We start from the raw sequence: 17929 nt of genomic DNA on the forward strand, positions 1-17929 counted from the left end.
TTATAAAACTGAACACTAAAAAAATACAAAATAACAAAGTGAAATAATGCCGAAAACCAAAACAGTCCTGAAATGTGAAACAAACACTACAACAGGAAACAATCACCCACAAAACACAATAGAAAACAGGCTACCTAAATATGGCTCCCAATCAGAGACAACGACTGACACCTGCCTCTGATTGAGAACCATACTAGGCCAAACACATAGAAAATACCCACAGAACAAAACATAGAAAAACAACATAGAATGCCCACCCCAACTCACGCCCTGACCAAACTAGAACGTGACATCAAATGTATTTATATAGCCCTTCTTACATCAGCTGATATCTCAAAGTGCCGATCAGGAGGATACTCTGATACATATTTTTCATTAAAAAATGTAAAGGTATTGTTTATCTCCCGGGGGTCTACCGTCACAGCTCCCCCTGCATCCGGAATTGAAATGATTGCTCTCGCTGCAGTTTGATTCGCCAGGCCAACAGCTTTCCAGGTTTTTCACCCTGGTCATAATATGATTGGTTTAGTTTCAATAAGCTTGCTGCAGCTCTACCCGCAGAAATTATGTTATATTGAGCCCTGAGCAAGAGCAACTCCTTGTGTGCACCTGTGGAATTAATGAGGAAAATTTCTCTCTCCAGAGTTTTAATTTTGGTTTCAAGTAATTTCATTTTTTTTATGAGTATTTTTTTACTTGGAGCTGGTGAAATTTATAATTTGACCCCTTATGAAAGCTTTAAAGGCTTCCCATCTAGTACAAGCTGAAGTCTGTGTTGTATTAAATGAAAAGTATAGGTCAATTTGCTGTCCAATGTATTCTGTAAAACTTGTATCTTGCAGCCATTTAGGTTGGAAGCGCCATTTAGGTGGGTCACCAACTAAATTAGTATCGGAATATATAAGAAATGATGGAGCATGGTCAGAGATGACAATACTGTCATAAAAGCAATCTTACATTTTAGAGCGTAATGCTGCTGAGATAAAAAAAAATGTTGATTCGGGAATAGGTCTGGTGAGTGCTAGAGTAACAGGAGTATTCCACATCATCTGGTTTCATTTCTCTCCAAATCTCTATTAAGTTTAAATCCTTCATAAAATGCTGTATGGTTTTCCTAGATTGGGTGTGGGAGTAGTTCAAACCCGAGGTGCGATCTTTACCAGGATCTAAAGTTCAATTAAAGTCTCCTGCAACAATATAATTACCTGGAAGTGTGGAAAGGTTTAAAAACAAATCGTTAAAGAAGATAGAGTCATCTTCGTTGGGACCATACACATTAATTAAATGTGCTCGGGCAGCAAGGTATCCCGTATAATAATATATCTGCTGGCGGGATCACAAATTGTTAGCAATATCTGATATGGAATGGATTTATGGATTAGAATAATAACTTTCCTTGCATGGGAACTAAATGAGGCTGCAATGACCTGCCCAGGCCATCTCTTGCGTATCTTAGGAATGTCGCCAGATAATAGATTTGATTCTTGCAAAAATATGATCTTCGCCTGAAGTTGTTTTAATCTACTTACTACCTGTTTTATTTTGCCGATTTTATTTCATCCCCTACAGTTCCAGGATGTAAATTTAACCGGCTTAGGGTTTGGCCGGGTTAGGCCGTCATTGTAAATAAGAATTTGTTCTTAACTGACTTGCCTAGTTAAACTTCTTATGGCTGCAGGGGCAGTATTGAGTAGCTTGGATGAAAGGTGCACAGAGGTGCCCATAGTAAACTGCCTGCTCCTCAGTACCAGTTGCTAATATATGCATATTATTATTCGTATTGGATAGAAAACACTCTGGAGTTTCTAAAACTGTTTGAATGATGTCTCTGAGTATAACAGAACTCACATGGCAGGCAAAAACCTGAGAAAAAATCCAAAGAGGAAGTGGGAATTCTGAGGTTGGTTGATTTTCAACACAGTCCCTATAGAACACACAGTGGGATATGGATAAGTTTGCACTTCCTACGGCTTCCACTAGATGTCAACAGTCTGTAGAACCTTGTCTGATGCCTCTACTGTGTAGTGGGGCCGAAGGAGACAGGAAATAGTCAGGTCTACCATGACCTGGCCATGCTCTGACCATGCGCGTTCACATGAGAGGGAGCTCTGTTCCATCGCACATCTGAAGTCAATGTAATTCTCCGGTTGGAACGTTACTGAAGATTTATGTTAAAAACATTCTACAGATTGATTTAATACATCGTTTGACATGTTTCTACTGACTGTTACGGAACTTTTTGACATTTCGTCAGCTTTTAGTGAATGCGCTTTCTGACTTTGGATTTGTTTACCAAACACGCTAACAAAAATAGCTATTTGGACATAAATGATGGACATTACCGAACAAAACAAACATTTCTTGTGGAAGTGGGAGTCGTGGGAGTGCATCCCGACGAAGATCAGCAAAGGTAAGTGAAGATTTATAATGCTTTTTATGAGTTTTGTTGACTGCACAATTTGGCGGGTAACTGTATGGCTTCCTTTTGTGGCTGAACACTGTTCTCAGATGATTGAATATTGTGCTTTTGCCGTAAAGCTTTTTGAAATCTGACACAGCGGTTGCATTAAGAACAAGTGTATCTTTAATTCTATGTAAAACATGTATCTTTCATCAAAGTTTATGATGAGTATTTATGTTATTTGACGTGGCTCTGCAATTTCTCCGGATATTTTGGAGGCATTTCTGAACATGGCGCCAATGTAAACTGAGGTTTTTGCATATAAATATGAGCTTTATCGAACAAAACATATATGTATTGTGTAACAGGAAGTCCTATGAGTGTCATCTGATGAAGATCATCAAATGTTAGTGATTCATTTTATCTCTATTTCTGCTTTTTGTGACTCCTGTCTTTGGCTGGAAAAATGACTGTTTCTGTGATTTTGCAGTGACCTAACATAATCGTTTGTGGTGCTTTCGCTGTAAAGCCTATTTGAAATCGGACACTTTGGTGGGATTAACAACAAGATTACCTTTAAAATGGTATAAGATACATGTATGGTTTGAGGAATTTTAATTATGAAATTTCTGTTGTTTGAATTTGGCGCCCTGCACTTTCACTGGCTGTTGTCATATCATCCCGTTAACGGGATTGCAGCCATAAGAAGTTATAAATAATAAAACTGTTAATTTCATGACATAGACTGACCAGGTGAATCCAGGTAAAAGCTATGATCCCGTATTGATGTTGCTTGTTAAATCCACTTCAATCAGTGTAGATGAAGGGGTGGAGACTGGTTAAAGAAGGATTTTTAAGCCTTGAGAAAATTGAGACATGGATTGTGTATTGGTGCCATTCAGAGGATGAATGGGCAAGACAAAAGTGCCTTTGAATGGGGTATGGTAGTATGTGCCAGGCGCACCGGTTGGAAGAACTGCAACGCTGCTGGGTTTTTCACACTCAGCATTGAAGTACACATGGGCCAGCATCCCTGTGGAACGCTTTCGACCCCTTGTAGAGTCCATGACCAAATGAATTGTGTCTCTTCTGAGGGCAAAAGGGGGCGTCAATATTAGGAAGGTGCTCCTAATGTTTGGTATACTCAGTGTATATTTTAGATGACACACCAGTATGATGCGTGATGTACATGATTAAAAATGTATTCACCCTGGACATGAAACTTGCATTTACATTTAAGTGTCGTCTTGATGTTTAAGTTACCGCAGAAGTTAGTAAAAGTTAGTGTGAAGACCAACATGCTATGAAAAAGTTATTGTTTTGTAATCTTAACAATAAAAAAATGTGTTGTTTATAGAAAACTTTATTGCATTTGGTAATTCCCAAAATGTGGCCTTTGAAAGCCTTGATTTTTAAATCCTTATGCAGGGAACTGTCTGCAGATAGCTGACAACAGGGTGGCAGATTTTTGTATGTGCTACTCTAGAGTTCCACAGCCCAGCAGACTCACCAGGTGATGGAGGGATGGACACATGTTAGTTTTGATGAAAGTCTGGGAGACTTTTACAGGAGACTTTTACATAAATCCAATCCCACTAGTGACCCTGGATAATATGCTATGTTGTCACACAGGCAGACTGCCATAGTGAAGGAGGTTTAAATGATGCTTCAAGTATACTATTATGAGTGTAGCTTACTTCTCTGTGCTCTGGAGACATCGCAGGTCTTTAGTCGGAAGGCTCTGGAGGTCCTTGGACAATTCTGTCTCTGTAGCACCTGGTGAGAGACGGATAGAGGTAGTGAGTGTGAAAGAGAGCGAGCCCTTACCCCTGACCTCCCACTGGTCCAGGCCTACTGCCTAGTATCATGCAATGTAAAGATTAAAGACAAATGGTACCTGTATTTAGGATTCATGTATCAGTTTGTCTACATCACATTCATGTCTGTAAATGACAACAATAGAGCTGATTAAAAGTAGGGCTACGACAAATTACATGGTATCCATATACATTTATAGCTAGCTAAAAATGATAAAATAATAAAATTTATATTATGGCCCCACATCTCATCTCACTAACAATTGCTAAGGCGAATAGCAAATTCCACTATTGTGGCTAAAAATATTTTTTTTGTCTAGCTTAGTTCCTTCAGAAAAGATTCACACCCCCTTGACTTTTGAAAACCACCCTGGTCTTTGTGGTGGAATCTGTGTTTGAAGTTCACTGCTCGACTGAGTGACCGTACAGATAATTGTATGTGTGGAGTACAGAGATTAAGTAGCCATTAAAAAAACACTATTATTAGTCCATGCAACTTGTTTAGCACATTTTTACTCGTGAACTTATTTAGGCTTGTCGTAACAAAGGGGTTGAATACTTATTGACTCAAAACATTTCAGCATTTCATTTTTTATTAATTTGTAAACATTTTGAAAAACATAATTCCACTTTGACATTATGGGGGTAGGCAAGTGTCCAAAAATGTAAGTGTAATCGGCTGTAACAGGCTGTGGAAAAAGGGGTGTGAAGACTTTCTGAAGGCACTGGAGCTAGGGGACTTATTCCATCATGACAGCATCTAGCCCTTGATAATGACTCTCAGTTCCATTACATTACACATAAGAGTCATTGGATGAAGACGTCTTCTGTATGGTGGAGTTTTGTTAGATCCCCGACGCTCGGTCTGAACATTAACATGCATCGTTTGCGGTATGGTTTTGGAAGAATCAAGACCGTATCTTTCATATCAGTTAGAAATAATAATAATTTAAAAAAAGGTTAAATTGATACACACCTTGATAGGGCAACTAGCTCACAGTCTCACATCAGACTTAGACATTCATTCATGTTTCTCAAACGTCAAATTTCGATGTTGTTGCAAACTTCAAGTGTTTAAGGTTAAGTTTAGGCATTACCCCCGAATGGTTAAGGTAAGAGTTAAGTTTAGGGATAGGCTTAAAAAAATATATAAAAGACGACTTTCCATCACTGGATTCTAAATTATTTTTGGAATCAGAGGCAGATGCTTACGGTTTGGGATAGGCTTCATTTTTTTCTTCTCAAAAACAACTTTCTATCGCTGGATTTGAATTTACAACCTTCGGAATCAGAGGCAGTCGCTTACGCCATCCGCCATCCCTGTTCACGACGCTTGAGCAAAACCGAAACCTACTTGAAGGTAACAGCGCTCATTTACCCCTAGTGGACGTTTTCCACATCATGTCCTGACGTCAGAAATGGATGGATGTTAAATACTGACTCCTGGCTGGTTAGGGTTTGTGTTCCCACACGGCCATATCTCCATGTTACATCACTTCTTTACGGAAAACAGAAGGAATAAAAGAGGTGAGACCTGTGCTAGCTATGGCAAGAGAGAATAGTAACATTAGGTTATATATTCCACTGGCTGCACTACCAAGCAGTAACTGCTAATTTTGTCGAAAATGAACGAATGTCATTTTTGCTAAATGAAATACATGCTTAATCATGTGTACGAATATCTTGCCTCTATTGTATTGTGTTTTGGAGAAAACGGGGGTCATGTTAGCAGTAACTGCATAAAGTTACTGTGAAACCAAGGTAAATAAAAGCCATTTTTCTCAGTTCCACATCATGAGCAGTTACTGTCTTTTTGCTTGGTAGGGCAGTGGGGCTCTCACAGTGTTAAAAATACATTACATGCAATAAACTACACTTTGTTACACTTTTGAGGCATTAGTACAATACAATGTCCACAATTCACATCAAACAACGTAACATGTAATACTTACTTCACTGTAATATGCAGTAGTAGTTTAGCCACCATGGCTATGACTGTCAGTCAGGAGAGCAGCTAGGGCATAGATGGTCCGCACTGTCAACACAGAAACAATTGAAATCAGACAGTTTAGAAGAAAACATACCAGTTAAGAAGCACCCTATGCACTTGAGTAGACTCTCAGACAGGCATGGAGAAACCTGACCAGAAAGAGATAAAAGGGATCTATAAACTAAAAACAGTCTGGCACATCTACACCATATTTGTACAGTACTATACACTGAGTGTACAAAACTTAGGAACACCTTCCTAAAATTCAGTTGCACCCCCTTTTGGCCTCAGAACAGCCTCAATTCGTAGGGGCATGGACTCTACAAGGTGTCGAGTCAACATGCTGGCCCATGTTGACTCTAATGCTTCCCACAGTTGTGTCAAGTTGGCTGGATGTCCTTTGGGTGGTTGACCATTCTTGATACACACGGGAAACTGTTGAGCGTGAAAAAACCAGCGGCATTGCAGTTCTTGACTCACTCAAACCGGTGTGCCTGGCACCTAATACCTTACCCCATTCAAAGGCACAGAAATCTTTTGTCTTTCCCATTCACCCTCTGAAAGGCACACATACACAATCCATGTTTTAATTGTCTTAAAAATCCTTCTTTAACCTGTCGCCTCCCCTTCATCTACAATAATTGAAGTGGATTTAACAAGTGGCATCAATAAGGAATCATAGCTTTCACCTGGTCAGTCCATAACTAGATTTCCATCCAATTGGCGACAAATTTTCATTCAAATATTCTAAAATCTGCATGAAGAAAATATGCATTTTCCCACCAGTGGTGTTTCCACCAAACTGACTTGTGTGGTGACATGCACACAAAATGTACGTTTTAATGCGTTTCCATTGAATTTTGAAGTTAGTGCGTGCAATAGTAAATGTGCCTAGTCTAGTCTTGGCACATGCGCTTTAGTCAACAGCTCGCAGATACAGTGTGGGCTCTGCGGGCAGGTTAGTCTACGTGATGAGATTATTATGGATAACAGCAAGAATATTTGTATTTGTCAAATGTCAGTCAAGCATCGATCATCATGTCACCAGAATAAGACCCTCAACATTTATTGGAAAGGATCATCAAGCTCATACCGTGCACTTTCACCACCCTGTGACGTCCATCATAATTTATTTAATATTTATCCTAATAGCCTAAACTGCATGGTTTCCCAAGTCATACTGGGAGGACCACACACCACGTGACTGTCACGTTCGTTAAAAAATAAATAAAAATTGATTTGATTTCAACCAGAAAAATCTATGTGATTACGTTGTAACAACATCAACATTTTCAAAGTCATCAACATAAGGGCATTTCGTAATTCTTATTCTAAATCCAATGACATGGTGGCTTTTGTTGTTGATTTCACATTGAGTTCACAACTCAACCAAATGTAAATCAAAACTAGGCGTTGAACTGAAAGTCTATGACCGGTGGGTGGTTTGTCAAGACAGAATTCATCCCTTACAGGTGGTAAGATATCCTAATATTTACAGACTATAAATTAATTGAGCAAATGTTTGGTCACGGAAAGTTTAAAAAAAACTGTTTGTTTTCCATTACAGTGAACATACATACATATAGTATGGTCATCACCTCCACATATTTATCTGCTGTAACAACTCTAGGCTTACACTGTCTGTATTTTTTCATTTGGTAATGGTGTGAATGTTCAAAATAAAAGAAACTAGTCCCTTCAGAATAAAATAACACTCCTATGGAGAAATTACATTTAACTGACAATATAGGAATAGACCACAACTCTAACCAAGAGAACCTGTGGTGTCTTTCTGTGGTTTGTACACAAGGGGGCGAACTAACACTGAGACATGAGCCACAATACTTCACACACAGGATGGAAATAGGGGAGTTGTAAAAGGTTAAAATTGAGTAGAACCCACTCTAATTATTTTCCTCTAACGCATACAGGGACCAGGATCTCTTCTAGCATCTATTTTGTCCTGACTCTTGCATTATGGCAGCTGGCTGAAGACTCCATGAAAGCTAATTTTCAAGAAATCCCATTTGTGTTGTGTTGGCCACCAAAGCAGGTCATGATCTAGGTAACAGTGGCAGATACCAGAAGCACCAGGCATATACTAGGACATACAATGCCCTGCTGCCAGTCCCTCATAACAAGATGGGTATCTGCATTGACAATGTAGTACAGGTACTAGCTGTCCTATCAATATGAGCCCCCACATGTCAGTAAAAACAAGCCTATTTTCAAATGTTTGAAAATATATTGCAGGTTAGGGCGCACTCAGTTTGAAATACATTTTATACCACAATACTGAAATTCTCTCATCGCTGTCCAATCAGAGGGGGGTCTTTTGTAATGGTGTACTGTTTACCAACCAGGTGGGGGTGCCGTGGGCTGTATAGGAGCATGTGCAGACTAAAAGTATACAGTGTGTGATAATAAAACAACAAACAAACCATGCCAAAAATGTTTTTGATACGCTGTAGTCCATTTAAAAATATAAAAAAATTATTGCATCCCACCATGAAGGGGCTGTCTGCCCCTCTGGGCACAGACGTCTATTCCACGTTGGTTAAATTTCCACATTGGTAATTTCATTGAAATGATGTGGAAACAACATTGATTCAACCAGTGCGTGTCCAGTGCTGCATTAATTTTTAGACTTATAAATTAATGATATGTACCCAATGACTCTTGAAGAATATAACTTATTAATGCCTTATGAGCTTAGTTCAACTGTTGTACCCCATCAGAACCCCAAATATAAGCTTGTTTTACTCAAATGTTTGCAAACAAAGTAAATGTAAACTAACAAACTATATAGCCTCAAAACATGGTTTAAGCTATAATTTTGATATCATGGATGGTCAGTCCTTGCATCCATATCTCTGTCTATGAATTTGAAAGTGGGTATGCTTCTACAGCCCCATCCCTCAGCTTTTTACTGAAACAGGGGCGGGGAAAACTCTTTGTTATTGTTTCAACTGCTGATTGTCGCTAAAAAAAACAAGAGCAGAGGGGCTCGCTCATATTCATTATGTGATGTCTCTGATGTGGATGCACAGTAGCATTATGTTAATGATGGGCGGGCTGTGCAGAATGAGTAGGTGATGTCAGCTCCCAGTTAGCACAAAGGGAAATAAACATGGCGACAGACTGGAGTGTCTGGCAGGGATATACACTAACTTTAATAGTTTGCCTATGGTGGACGGCAGGCACAGGAGCCGAGACGAGGGTCCCGGAGACTGGTAGTCCCACCCGGATCTTCGGCATGCGGCTCGAGAGGAGTGACAAGCCGGCCACGACCACCAATGACGGGGTGATTCAGGTAACAGAAGAGAGCAACATCTTCCTGAGGTTCTACGGGCTACAGATTCTTCCTGACACCTCATCACAGATCAGATTCACCGACCATGAACATGAGGAAGGTGATGTTACCAGCAACAATGCTCCTTTTAACAGGACTTGTGCAGACTATAGCAAAGATATCGTTATCAGGGGTGGCATGAACGTGAGCCACCTCCGAACCTGGGGGGTTCTGAGTTTGAAAATCAAGCCTCTCCGGAAGAGCGAGCCCCAGAAGGAGTATGGGCTGTGCGTCCAGGAAAGCCAGGATGGCAAGTGGTACCTGTTGGGTGAGGATGACGGGAGGCTGCGGGTGGTGGAGGAGAAGAAGTCCATGCTTCCTATGTGGTTCCAGTGCATCCTCATCTGCTGCCTGCTGGTACTGTCAGGTATGTTCAGCGGGCTTAACCTGGGACTCATGGCCCTGGATCCTATGGAGCTCCGGATAGTGCAGAGCTGCGGTACCGAGAAGGAGAAGAGGTACGCCAGCAAGATCGATCCCATTCGGAGGAAAGGGAACTATCTGCTATGCTCGTTGCTTCTGGGTAATGTGCTTGTCAACACAACGCTCACTATCCTTCTGGATGACTTGATAGGGTCAGGCCTGGGTGCTGTGGTCGCCTCCACTATAAGTATTGTCATATTCGGGGAGATTGTGCCCCAGGCTCTGTGCTCTCGCCACGGTTTGGCTGTAGGAGCCAACACTATCATGGTGACCAAGTTCTTCATGTTGGTCACCTTCCCCCTGTCATGGCCCATCAGTAAACTCCTGGACTGTGTCCTGGGCCAGGAGATTGGTACTGTGTACAACCGGGAGAAGCTAGTGGAGATGTTGAGAGTGACGGAACCATACAATGACCTGGTCAAAGAGGAGCTAAACATGATCCAAGGTGCGCTCGAGCTCAGGACCAAAACCGTTCAAGATGTCATGACACCGATCATTAACTCCTTCATGATTCACAGCGACGCTGTGCTAGACTTCAACACCATGTCAGAGATCATGGAGAGCGGGTACACGCGCATACCGGTGTTCGAGCACGAGCGGTCAAACATTGTGGATATCATGTTTGTCAAGGACCTGGCTTTCGTTGACCCGGATGACTGTACGACGCTGAAGACTATCACCAAGTTCTACAACCACACGGTCCACTTCGTGTTCCATGACACCAAGCTGGATTCCATGTTGGAGGAGTTCAAGAAAGGTTTGTTTGGATACGGGGTCTGAATCCCAAATGGCACCCTATTCCCTATGCACTACTTTTGACCAGGGCCCATAGGGCTCATTTGGGACACAGTCAGGGTCACAGGGAGGGAAAGTAGTGAGGGTGATGTGATGAAGGTGGTTTTGTTCACATTGATTTGTTTGTTTACCTTGTCAGTAAACAAGTTATTTACAACATGCTGATGGGGGCTCTTACCATGGAAGTGTGTGTGTGAGGTGAGGTGATAGGATTCAACTCCTCTGTGTGTGTGTGTGAGAGAGAGAGAGAGCAAGAGAGAGAGAGACATGTCACTGTGGCACACCTCGCCCTCACCTGACAAATGATCATCTGACAAATGATCACTTGACAAAAGACAGAGACACTTGTGCACAAATACAAACATGTTTTCTCTCACTCAGTTTCAGCCACGTTTAAGTGGTTGTTGGAGAGCAGCTGTAGTTATTGATTCTTTCTGTGGGCTTGTTTTATGTTTTCAGTATCTCTTGTCTGGAGTATGCTTCCTGCTATGTTCCTGGTTTACCCCATCCGATCTCTCACACTGTCTAAACGTATCATATACCTTATCTATGTTAATGTTTCCATTCATTTAGAATTAGAACCCCAGCAGCCTTGTAATGCTCATTCTACTCTCATCATATCACTCAACCTTGAACAACATAGTTCAACCTTGAACAACAAGGGCTGGCAGATTCAAATCAAATCAAATGTTATTTGTCACATGCGTCGAATACAACAGGTAATCTTACAGTGAAATGCTTACTTACAAGCCCTTAACCAACAATGCTTTAAAAGTTTTTAAGAAAAAAACGTTTAAGTAAAAAATTGAAAATAAAAGTAACAAATAATTAAACAGCAGCAGTAAAATAACAACAGCTAGGCTATATACAGGGGGTACCGGTACAGAGTCAATGTGCGGGGGCACTGGTTAGTAAAGGTAACTGAGGTAATATGTACATGTAGGTAGAGTTAAAGTGACTATGCATAGATAATAAACAGAGAGTAGCAGCAGCTTAAAAGAGGGGTCTGGGTAGCCTTTTGATAAGCTGTTCAGGGGTCTTATGGCTGGGGGTAGAAGCTGTTAAGAAGCCTTTTGGACATAGACTTGGCGCTCCGGTAGCGCTTGCCATGCAGTAGCAGAGAGAACAGTCGAGGGTTGCTGGAGACTTTGACAATTTTTAGGGCCTTCCTCTGACACCGCCTGGTAAGGAGGTCCTGGATGGCAGGAAGCTTGGCCCCAGTGATGTACTGGGCTATATGCACTACCCTCTGTTGTGCCTTGCGGTTGGAGGCCGAGCAGTTGCCATACCAGGCAGTGATGCAACCAGTCAGGATGCTCTCGATGGTGCAGCTGTATAACCTTTTGAGGATCTGAGGACCCATGCCAAATCTTTTCAGTCTCCTGAGGGGGAATAGGCTTTGCCGTGCACTCTTCATGACTGTCTTAGTGTGTTTGGACAATGATAGTTTGTTGATGATGTGGACACCAAGGAACTTGAAGCTCTCAACCTGCTCCACTGCAGCCCCGTCAATGAGAATGGGGGCGTGCTCGGTCCTCTTTTTCCTGTAGTTCACAATCATCTCCTTTGTCTTGATCACGTTGAGGGAGAGGTTGTTGTCCTGGCACCACACGGCCAGGTCTCTGACCTCCTCCCTAAAGGCTGTCTCATCATTGATGGTGATCAGACCTACGACTGTTGTGTCATCGGCAAACTTAATGATGGTGTTGGAGTCATGCATGGCCATGCAGTCATGAGTGAACATGGAGTACACGTACCCCTGAGGGGCCCCCGTGTTGAGGATCAGCGTGGCGGATGTGTTGTTACCTACCCTTACCACCTGGGGGCGGCCGGTCAGGAAGTCCAGGATCCAGTTGCAGAGGGAGGTGTTTCGTCCCAGGGTCCTTAGCTTAATAATGAACTTTGAGGACACTATGGTGTTGTCACGATCGTCTAATGAAATAACGGACCAAGGCACAGCGTACGTAGAGTTCCACATGTTTAATCAAATGAAACTCACAAAAACAACAAAGAAGAACAAACGATATGTGAAGCTCAAGCAGTGCTCACAGGCAACTACACAGAAACAAGATCCCACAAAAACCAGTGGGGAAATGGCTGCCTAAATATGATCCCCAATCAGAGACAACAACAAACAGCTGCCTTTGATTGGGAACCATACCTAACCAAAATAGAGAATAACAAGGCTCTCTATGGTCAGGGCGTGACAGGTGTTGAACGCTGAGCTGTAGTCAATGAATATCATTCTCACATAGGTGTTCCTTTTGTCCAGGTGGGAAAGGGCAGTGTTGAGTGCAATAGATATTGCATCATCAGTGGATCTTTTAGGGCGGTATGCAGATTGGAGTGGGTCTAGGGTTTCTGGGATAATGGTGTTGATGTGAGCCATGATCAGCCTTTCAAATCACCTCATGGCTACAGTGCTACGGGTCGGTAGTCATTTAGGCAGGTTACCTTCGTGTTCTAAGGCACAGGGACAATGGTGGTCTGCTTGAAACATGTTGGTATTACAGACTCAGTCAGGGACAGGTTGAAAATGTCAGTGAAGACTCTTGCCAGTTGGTCAGCGCATGCTCGGAGTGCACGTCCTGGTAATCCGTCTGGCCCTGCGGCCTTGTGAATGTCGACCTGTTTAAAGGTCTTACTCACATCGGCTATGGAGAGAGTGATCACATAGCTGATGCTCTCATGTATGCTTCAGTGTTACTTGCCCTCGAAGCAAGCATAGAAGTAATTTAGCTCATCTGGTAGGCTCGTGTCACTGGGCAGCTTTCAGCTTTGCTTCCCTTTGTAGTCTGTAATAGTTTGCAAGCCCTGCCACATTCGACAAGAATCGGAGCCGGTGTAGTACGATTCAATCTTAGTCCTGTATTGACGCTTTGCCTGTTGGATGGTTTGTCGGAGGGCATAGCAGGATTTCTTATAAGCTTCCGGGTTAGAGTCCCACTCCTTGAAAGCGGCAGCTCTACCCTTTAGCTCAGTACGGATGTTGCCTCTAATCCTTTGCGTCTGGTTGGGGTATGTACGTGCGGTCACTGTGGGGACGACATCATCAATGCACTTATTGATGAAGCCAGTGACGGGCATAAGACACAGTGGCAGAAACATTATACTCAAAATAAGTTACAAATAATGCAAAAAAACATACACAGTAGCACAATTGGTTACGGGATCGTAAAATGACAGCCATCTCCTTCGGAGCCATTCTTTCACTGCATGATCCCTCGACTTTAGACACACTCACCCTCGCAGACACTACTCTTTAGTTTAAAAATATTGATTTAATCAACAATACACAACATAATCAGGGATGAAAGTAAGGCGGTGTAATAATTCAAACAAAATAGAAAGAAAACTGTAGGCTATTGCACCATTATTGATCATTACCACGTCATAGGCATGAACAATGTGCGAATGGACTTGTAAACTAGAGGTATAACCTACTGTACGCTGCAAAATGCGATGTGGTTCGACAATTGGCCGACACCGAGACACCTGGAGGGGGGTGGAGACAAGCACAAAGACAGGTGAAACAGATCAGGGTGTGACAGGTTATGTCAGTAACTTCCGGTAGCCACTAGACGCAGTTGTAATAAACACAGCTGTTTCTGTTTTCTTCCTACAAATGTTGCTCTATTTTTTGAAAGGTTTAAGCTATAAAATATTATGACCCCATCACTGAAAGACACGACTCTTTCCAGTTACAATGCCCACAAGTCTCATTAGAACAGAGTGGACCAGGCACTCATCATCAATAGCTAGGTTTCCATCCAATTGCCATGCGAATATTTCCATCCAATTTTCATGCGAATATTCTAAAATCTGCATAAAAACAATATGAGCATTTTCCCACCAGAGATGTTTCCATCAAATTGATGGAGATAAAAGGCTGTGCATGATGACATACTGTATATAAAATACCTTTTGCAGTTAAATTCCCATGTACCGAATAAACATTTTAAGGTAAATGGGTTTCCATTGCATTTTACTGATGGGTTTCTCACCAAAAATGTTGCGTTATGTTGCATGTGCCCACTCTGGTATTGGCATGTGCGCCAACAACATATACGTTGTTGGCTAGAGCTCAAGTATAGCATACATGAAGAGATTATTATGGACAAAAATACAAAATAATTTTTATTTGTCAAACAGCAGCCAAGCGTCGATGATCATATCACAAAAATAAGACTCGAAAGGAGAGGAGAGGAAAGGAGCCTCATCTCATCACCTTGCAATTTCACCATCCTGTGAAGTTCATCATAACTTATATCATCTGTAGCCTAAAAAACTGCACCAAGGAGTTTTAGTGGGAAGACCACACAGCATGTCATCGCGTGACTCCAAGTTTACTTCGATATGATGGTTATTGTGCGTATATAAGCGTTTCCACGGACATTTCTGGCATATTTCATTTTACTGACACAAAATAATCCCACCTGGTCTAGTGTATTTTGTTTTGTAGACATTTGGAAAGTTTACCGGAAACATTTTCTGTTTCCATCAGAACTGTCATGACATTTTTTATCCGACCTCCACTTTACTCGCATTAAAGGGTTGGATGGAAACCTGTTTAGTGATGAAGTTCTTACAAAATTATTGCCTGATGATCTTCTGAACTTCCCAATACCTTCCTGATGCATTTCAGTCACTTGTCATAACCCCAATTAAAAAAGTCTACATTGGCCGTTGATTACATCCGGTTTTTACATGGTGGCGTCTGTCACGTTCCTGACCTTATTTCCCTTGTTTTGTATTTATTTAGTATGGTCAGGGCGTGAGTTGGGGTGGGTTGTCTATGTGTGTTTTTCTATGTTGGGGTTTTGTGTTCGGCCTGGTATGATTCTCAATCAGAGGCAGCTGTCAATCGTTGTCCCTGATTGAGAATCATACTTAGGCAGCCTGGGTTTCACGTTTGGTTGGTGGGTGTTTGTTTCCTGTGTCAGTGTTTGTGCCACACGGGACTGTTACGGTTAGTTCGTTTGTTATTTTGTATCGTGTCTTGTTTTCGTGTTATTAAAATCATGGAAACTTACCACTCTGCACATTGGTCCTCCGATCCTTCTCGCCTCTCCTCGTCCGAGGAGGAGGAAGAAATAGACTGCCGTTACAGCGTCGCAAAAAAATGGATGGATTTCAAAATGGGGTCGCGGACCAAAAAAGTTTGGGAACCCATGATGTACAGTAGATAGTCCTGGGTAAAATACTTACTTAGAAAAAAAAGATGCTATCTAGAACTATTTTTTCTAAGAGTGTAGGCCTACATGAATCACTGAAAAAGTCTGGTCAGTGGTCAATGTCCAGGTTATAGACTAGCTTCCTGTTGTAATGGCATGAAAAAACAACATGTTTATAATTTGTGCTCTGTAATGCAGTACAACATTACTCACCGATTTCTCATGAAGTGTGTGTATTCCTCATCCTAAAGGATACTCCATGGTGTGTATGCATCATCATTTCCTCGTCATAGAGGGATAATAACACAAACCTTTTATTTATCCAGGCTGCATCACATGATTGTGATTGGGAGTCCTATAGCGCGGCGCGCAGTGTCGTCCGGGTTTAGCCAGCGTAGACTGTCATTGTAAATAAGAATTTGTTCTTAACTGACTTGCCTAGTTAAATAAAGTAAAAAATAATAATACATATATGGCTAAAGTCTCTATTATTCCTCAATGTATCAGTCACTGATTAATATACATTTACATTTTAGTCATTTAGCAGACACTCTTATCCAGAACATTTTACAAGAGTAAATAAGGTTAAGTGCCTTGCTCAATGGCACATCAACAGATCTTTCACCTAGTCAGTTCAGGGATTAGAACCAGTGATCTTTCAGTTACTGGCCAAACATTCTTAACCACTAGGCTACCTGTAGCTTCATTACATCATTAAATATATCCCTAGTCTCTTCCCACAGCTGCTGTGTCTCCACGCCAGTTGTCAACTGTCTATAGATTGTCATTGTGTTCCTGGACCTTGTCTATCTGTGCTGGCAGATATATGCCCACCCTACCCTGTGCTTGGGCAGTTGTTAAGGACTGTGTATATGCGTGCATGCATGACAGTTCAATGAAATTGCTTCATGATAACTCAGCCCAATGTTTTTCATTGTCTATGAAATTTAGCCTTACCCTTTAGACATTATGTCTGGTCCTTGAGTCGATGCCCATGCCTGTGCAAACATCTAATTAGCATAATACAAAATGCCTGTTAAAATCCTTCTGTTTAAAGGTCCAATGCAGCTGTTTTTTTTATCTCAATATCAAATCATTTCAGGGTAACAAGTACCTTACTGTGATTGTTTCCAATTAAAATAGTCAAAAAGAAACAAAAATAACTTCTTAGCAAATAGCTTTTCTTAACCTTTCTGAACCACCCATCCCGGATCCGGGATAATTGTCATCAGCAACGCTGAATAGCATAGCGTAGCATAGCGCCACAGGTAAATAATATTACTAGAAAATATTCATATTCATGAAATCACAAGTGCAATATTGCAAAACACAGCTTAGCCTTTTGTTAATCCACCTGTCGTCTCAGATTTTGAAATTATGCTTTACAGTGAAAGCAATACAAGCGTTTGTGTAAGTTTATCGATCGCTCGACAAAACAATAAGTACACTTAGCATCAGGTAACTTGGTCACGAAAATCAGAAAAGCAATCAAATTAATCGTTTACCTTTGATGATCTTCGGATGTTTTTACTCACGAGACTCCCAGTTAGACAACAAATGTTCCTTTTGTTCCATAAAGATATTTTTTATATCCAAATACCTCCGTTAGTTTGGTGCGTTATGCACAGGAATCCACCGGAAAGAGCGGTCACGACAACGCAGACAAAAATTCCAAATTATACCCATAATGTCCACAGAAACATGTCAAATGTTTTTTATAATCCATCCTCAGGGTGTTTTTCAAATATCTATTCGATAATATATCAACCGGGACAGTTGGCTTTTCACTAGGACCGGGAGTAACAATGGCTGCCTTTCCCTTTTGCGCACAACTCACTCTGAGAGCCCCCACCTATCCACTTACGCAATGTGGTCGTTCACGCTCATTCTTCAAAATAAAAGCCTGAAACTATGTCTAAAGGCTGTTGACACCTTAGGGAAGCCATAGAAAAAGGAGTCTGGTTGATATCCCTTTAA

At 41.5% G+C, this 17929-nt stretch overlaps 1 protein-coding gene across 1 annotated transcript in view; it reads left to right on the forward strand.

Annotated features, from left to right (window-relative positions):
- The first annotated feature begins 9338 nt into the window (after positions 1-9338).
- The window catches only part of LOC139576368 (metal transporter CNNM4-like), a 60748-nt gene continuing 52157 nt past the window's right edge, over positions 9339-17929 (forward strand). The window contains exon 1 of the mRNA XM_071402413.1: positions 9339-10740. Within this exon, the coding sequence (XP_071258514.1) occupies positions 9339-10740 (1402 nt within the window). The remainder of the gene's footprint in view (positions 10741-17929) is intronic.

This window comes from Salvelinus alpinus, chromosome 5, assembly GCF_045679555.1.
Source record: "Salvelinus alpinus chromosome 5, SLU_Salpinus.1, whole genome shotgun sequence".
NCBI classification, from domain to species: Eukaryota; Metazoa; Chordata; class Actinopteri; order Salmoniformes; family Salmonidae; genus Salvelinus; species Salvelinus alpinus.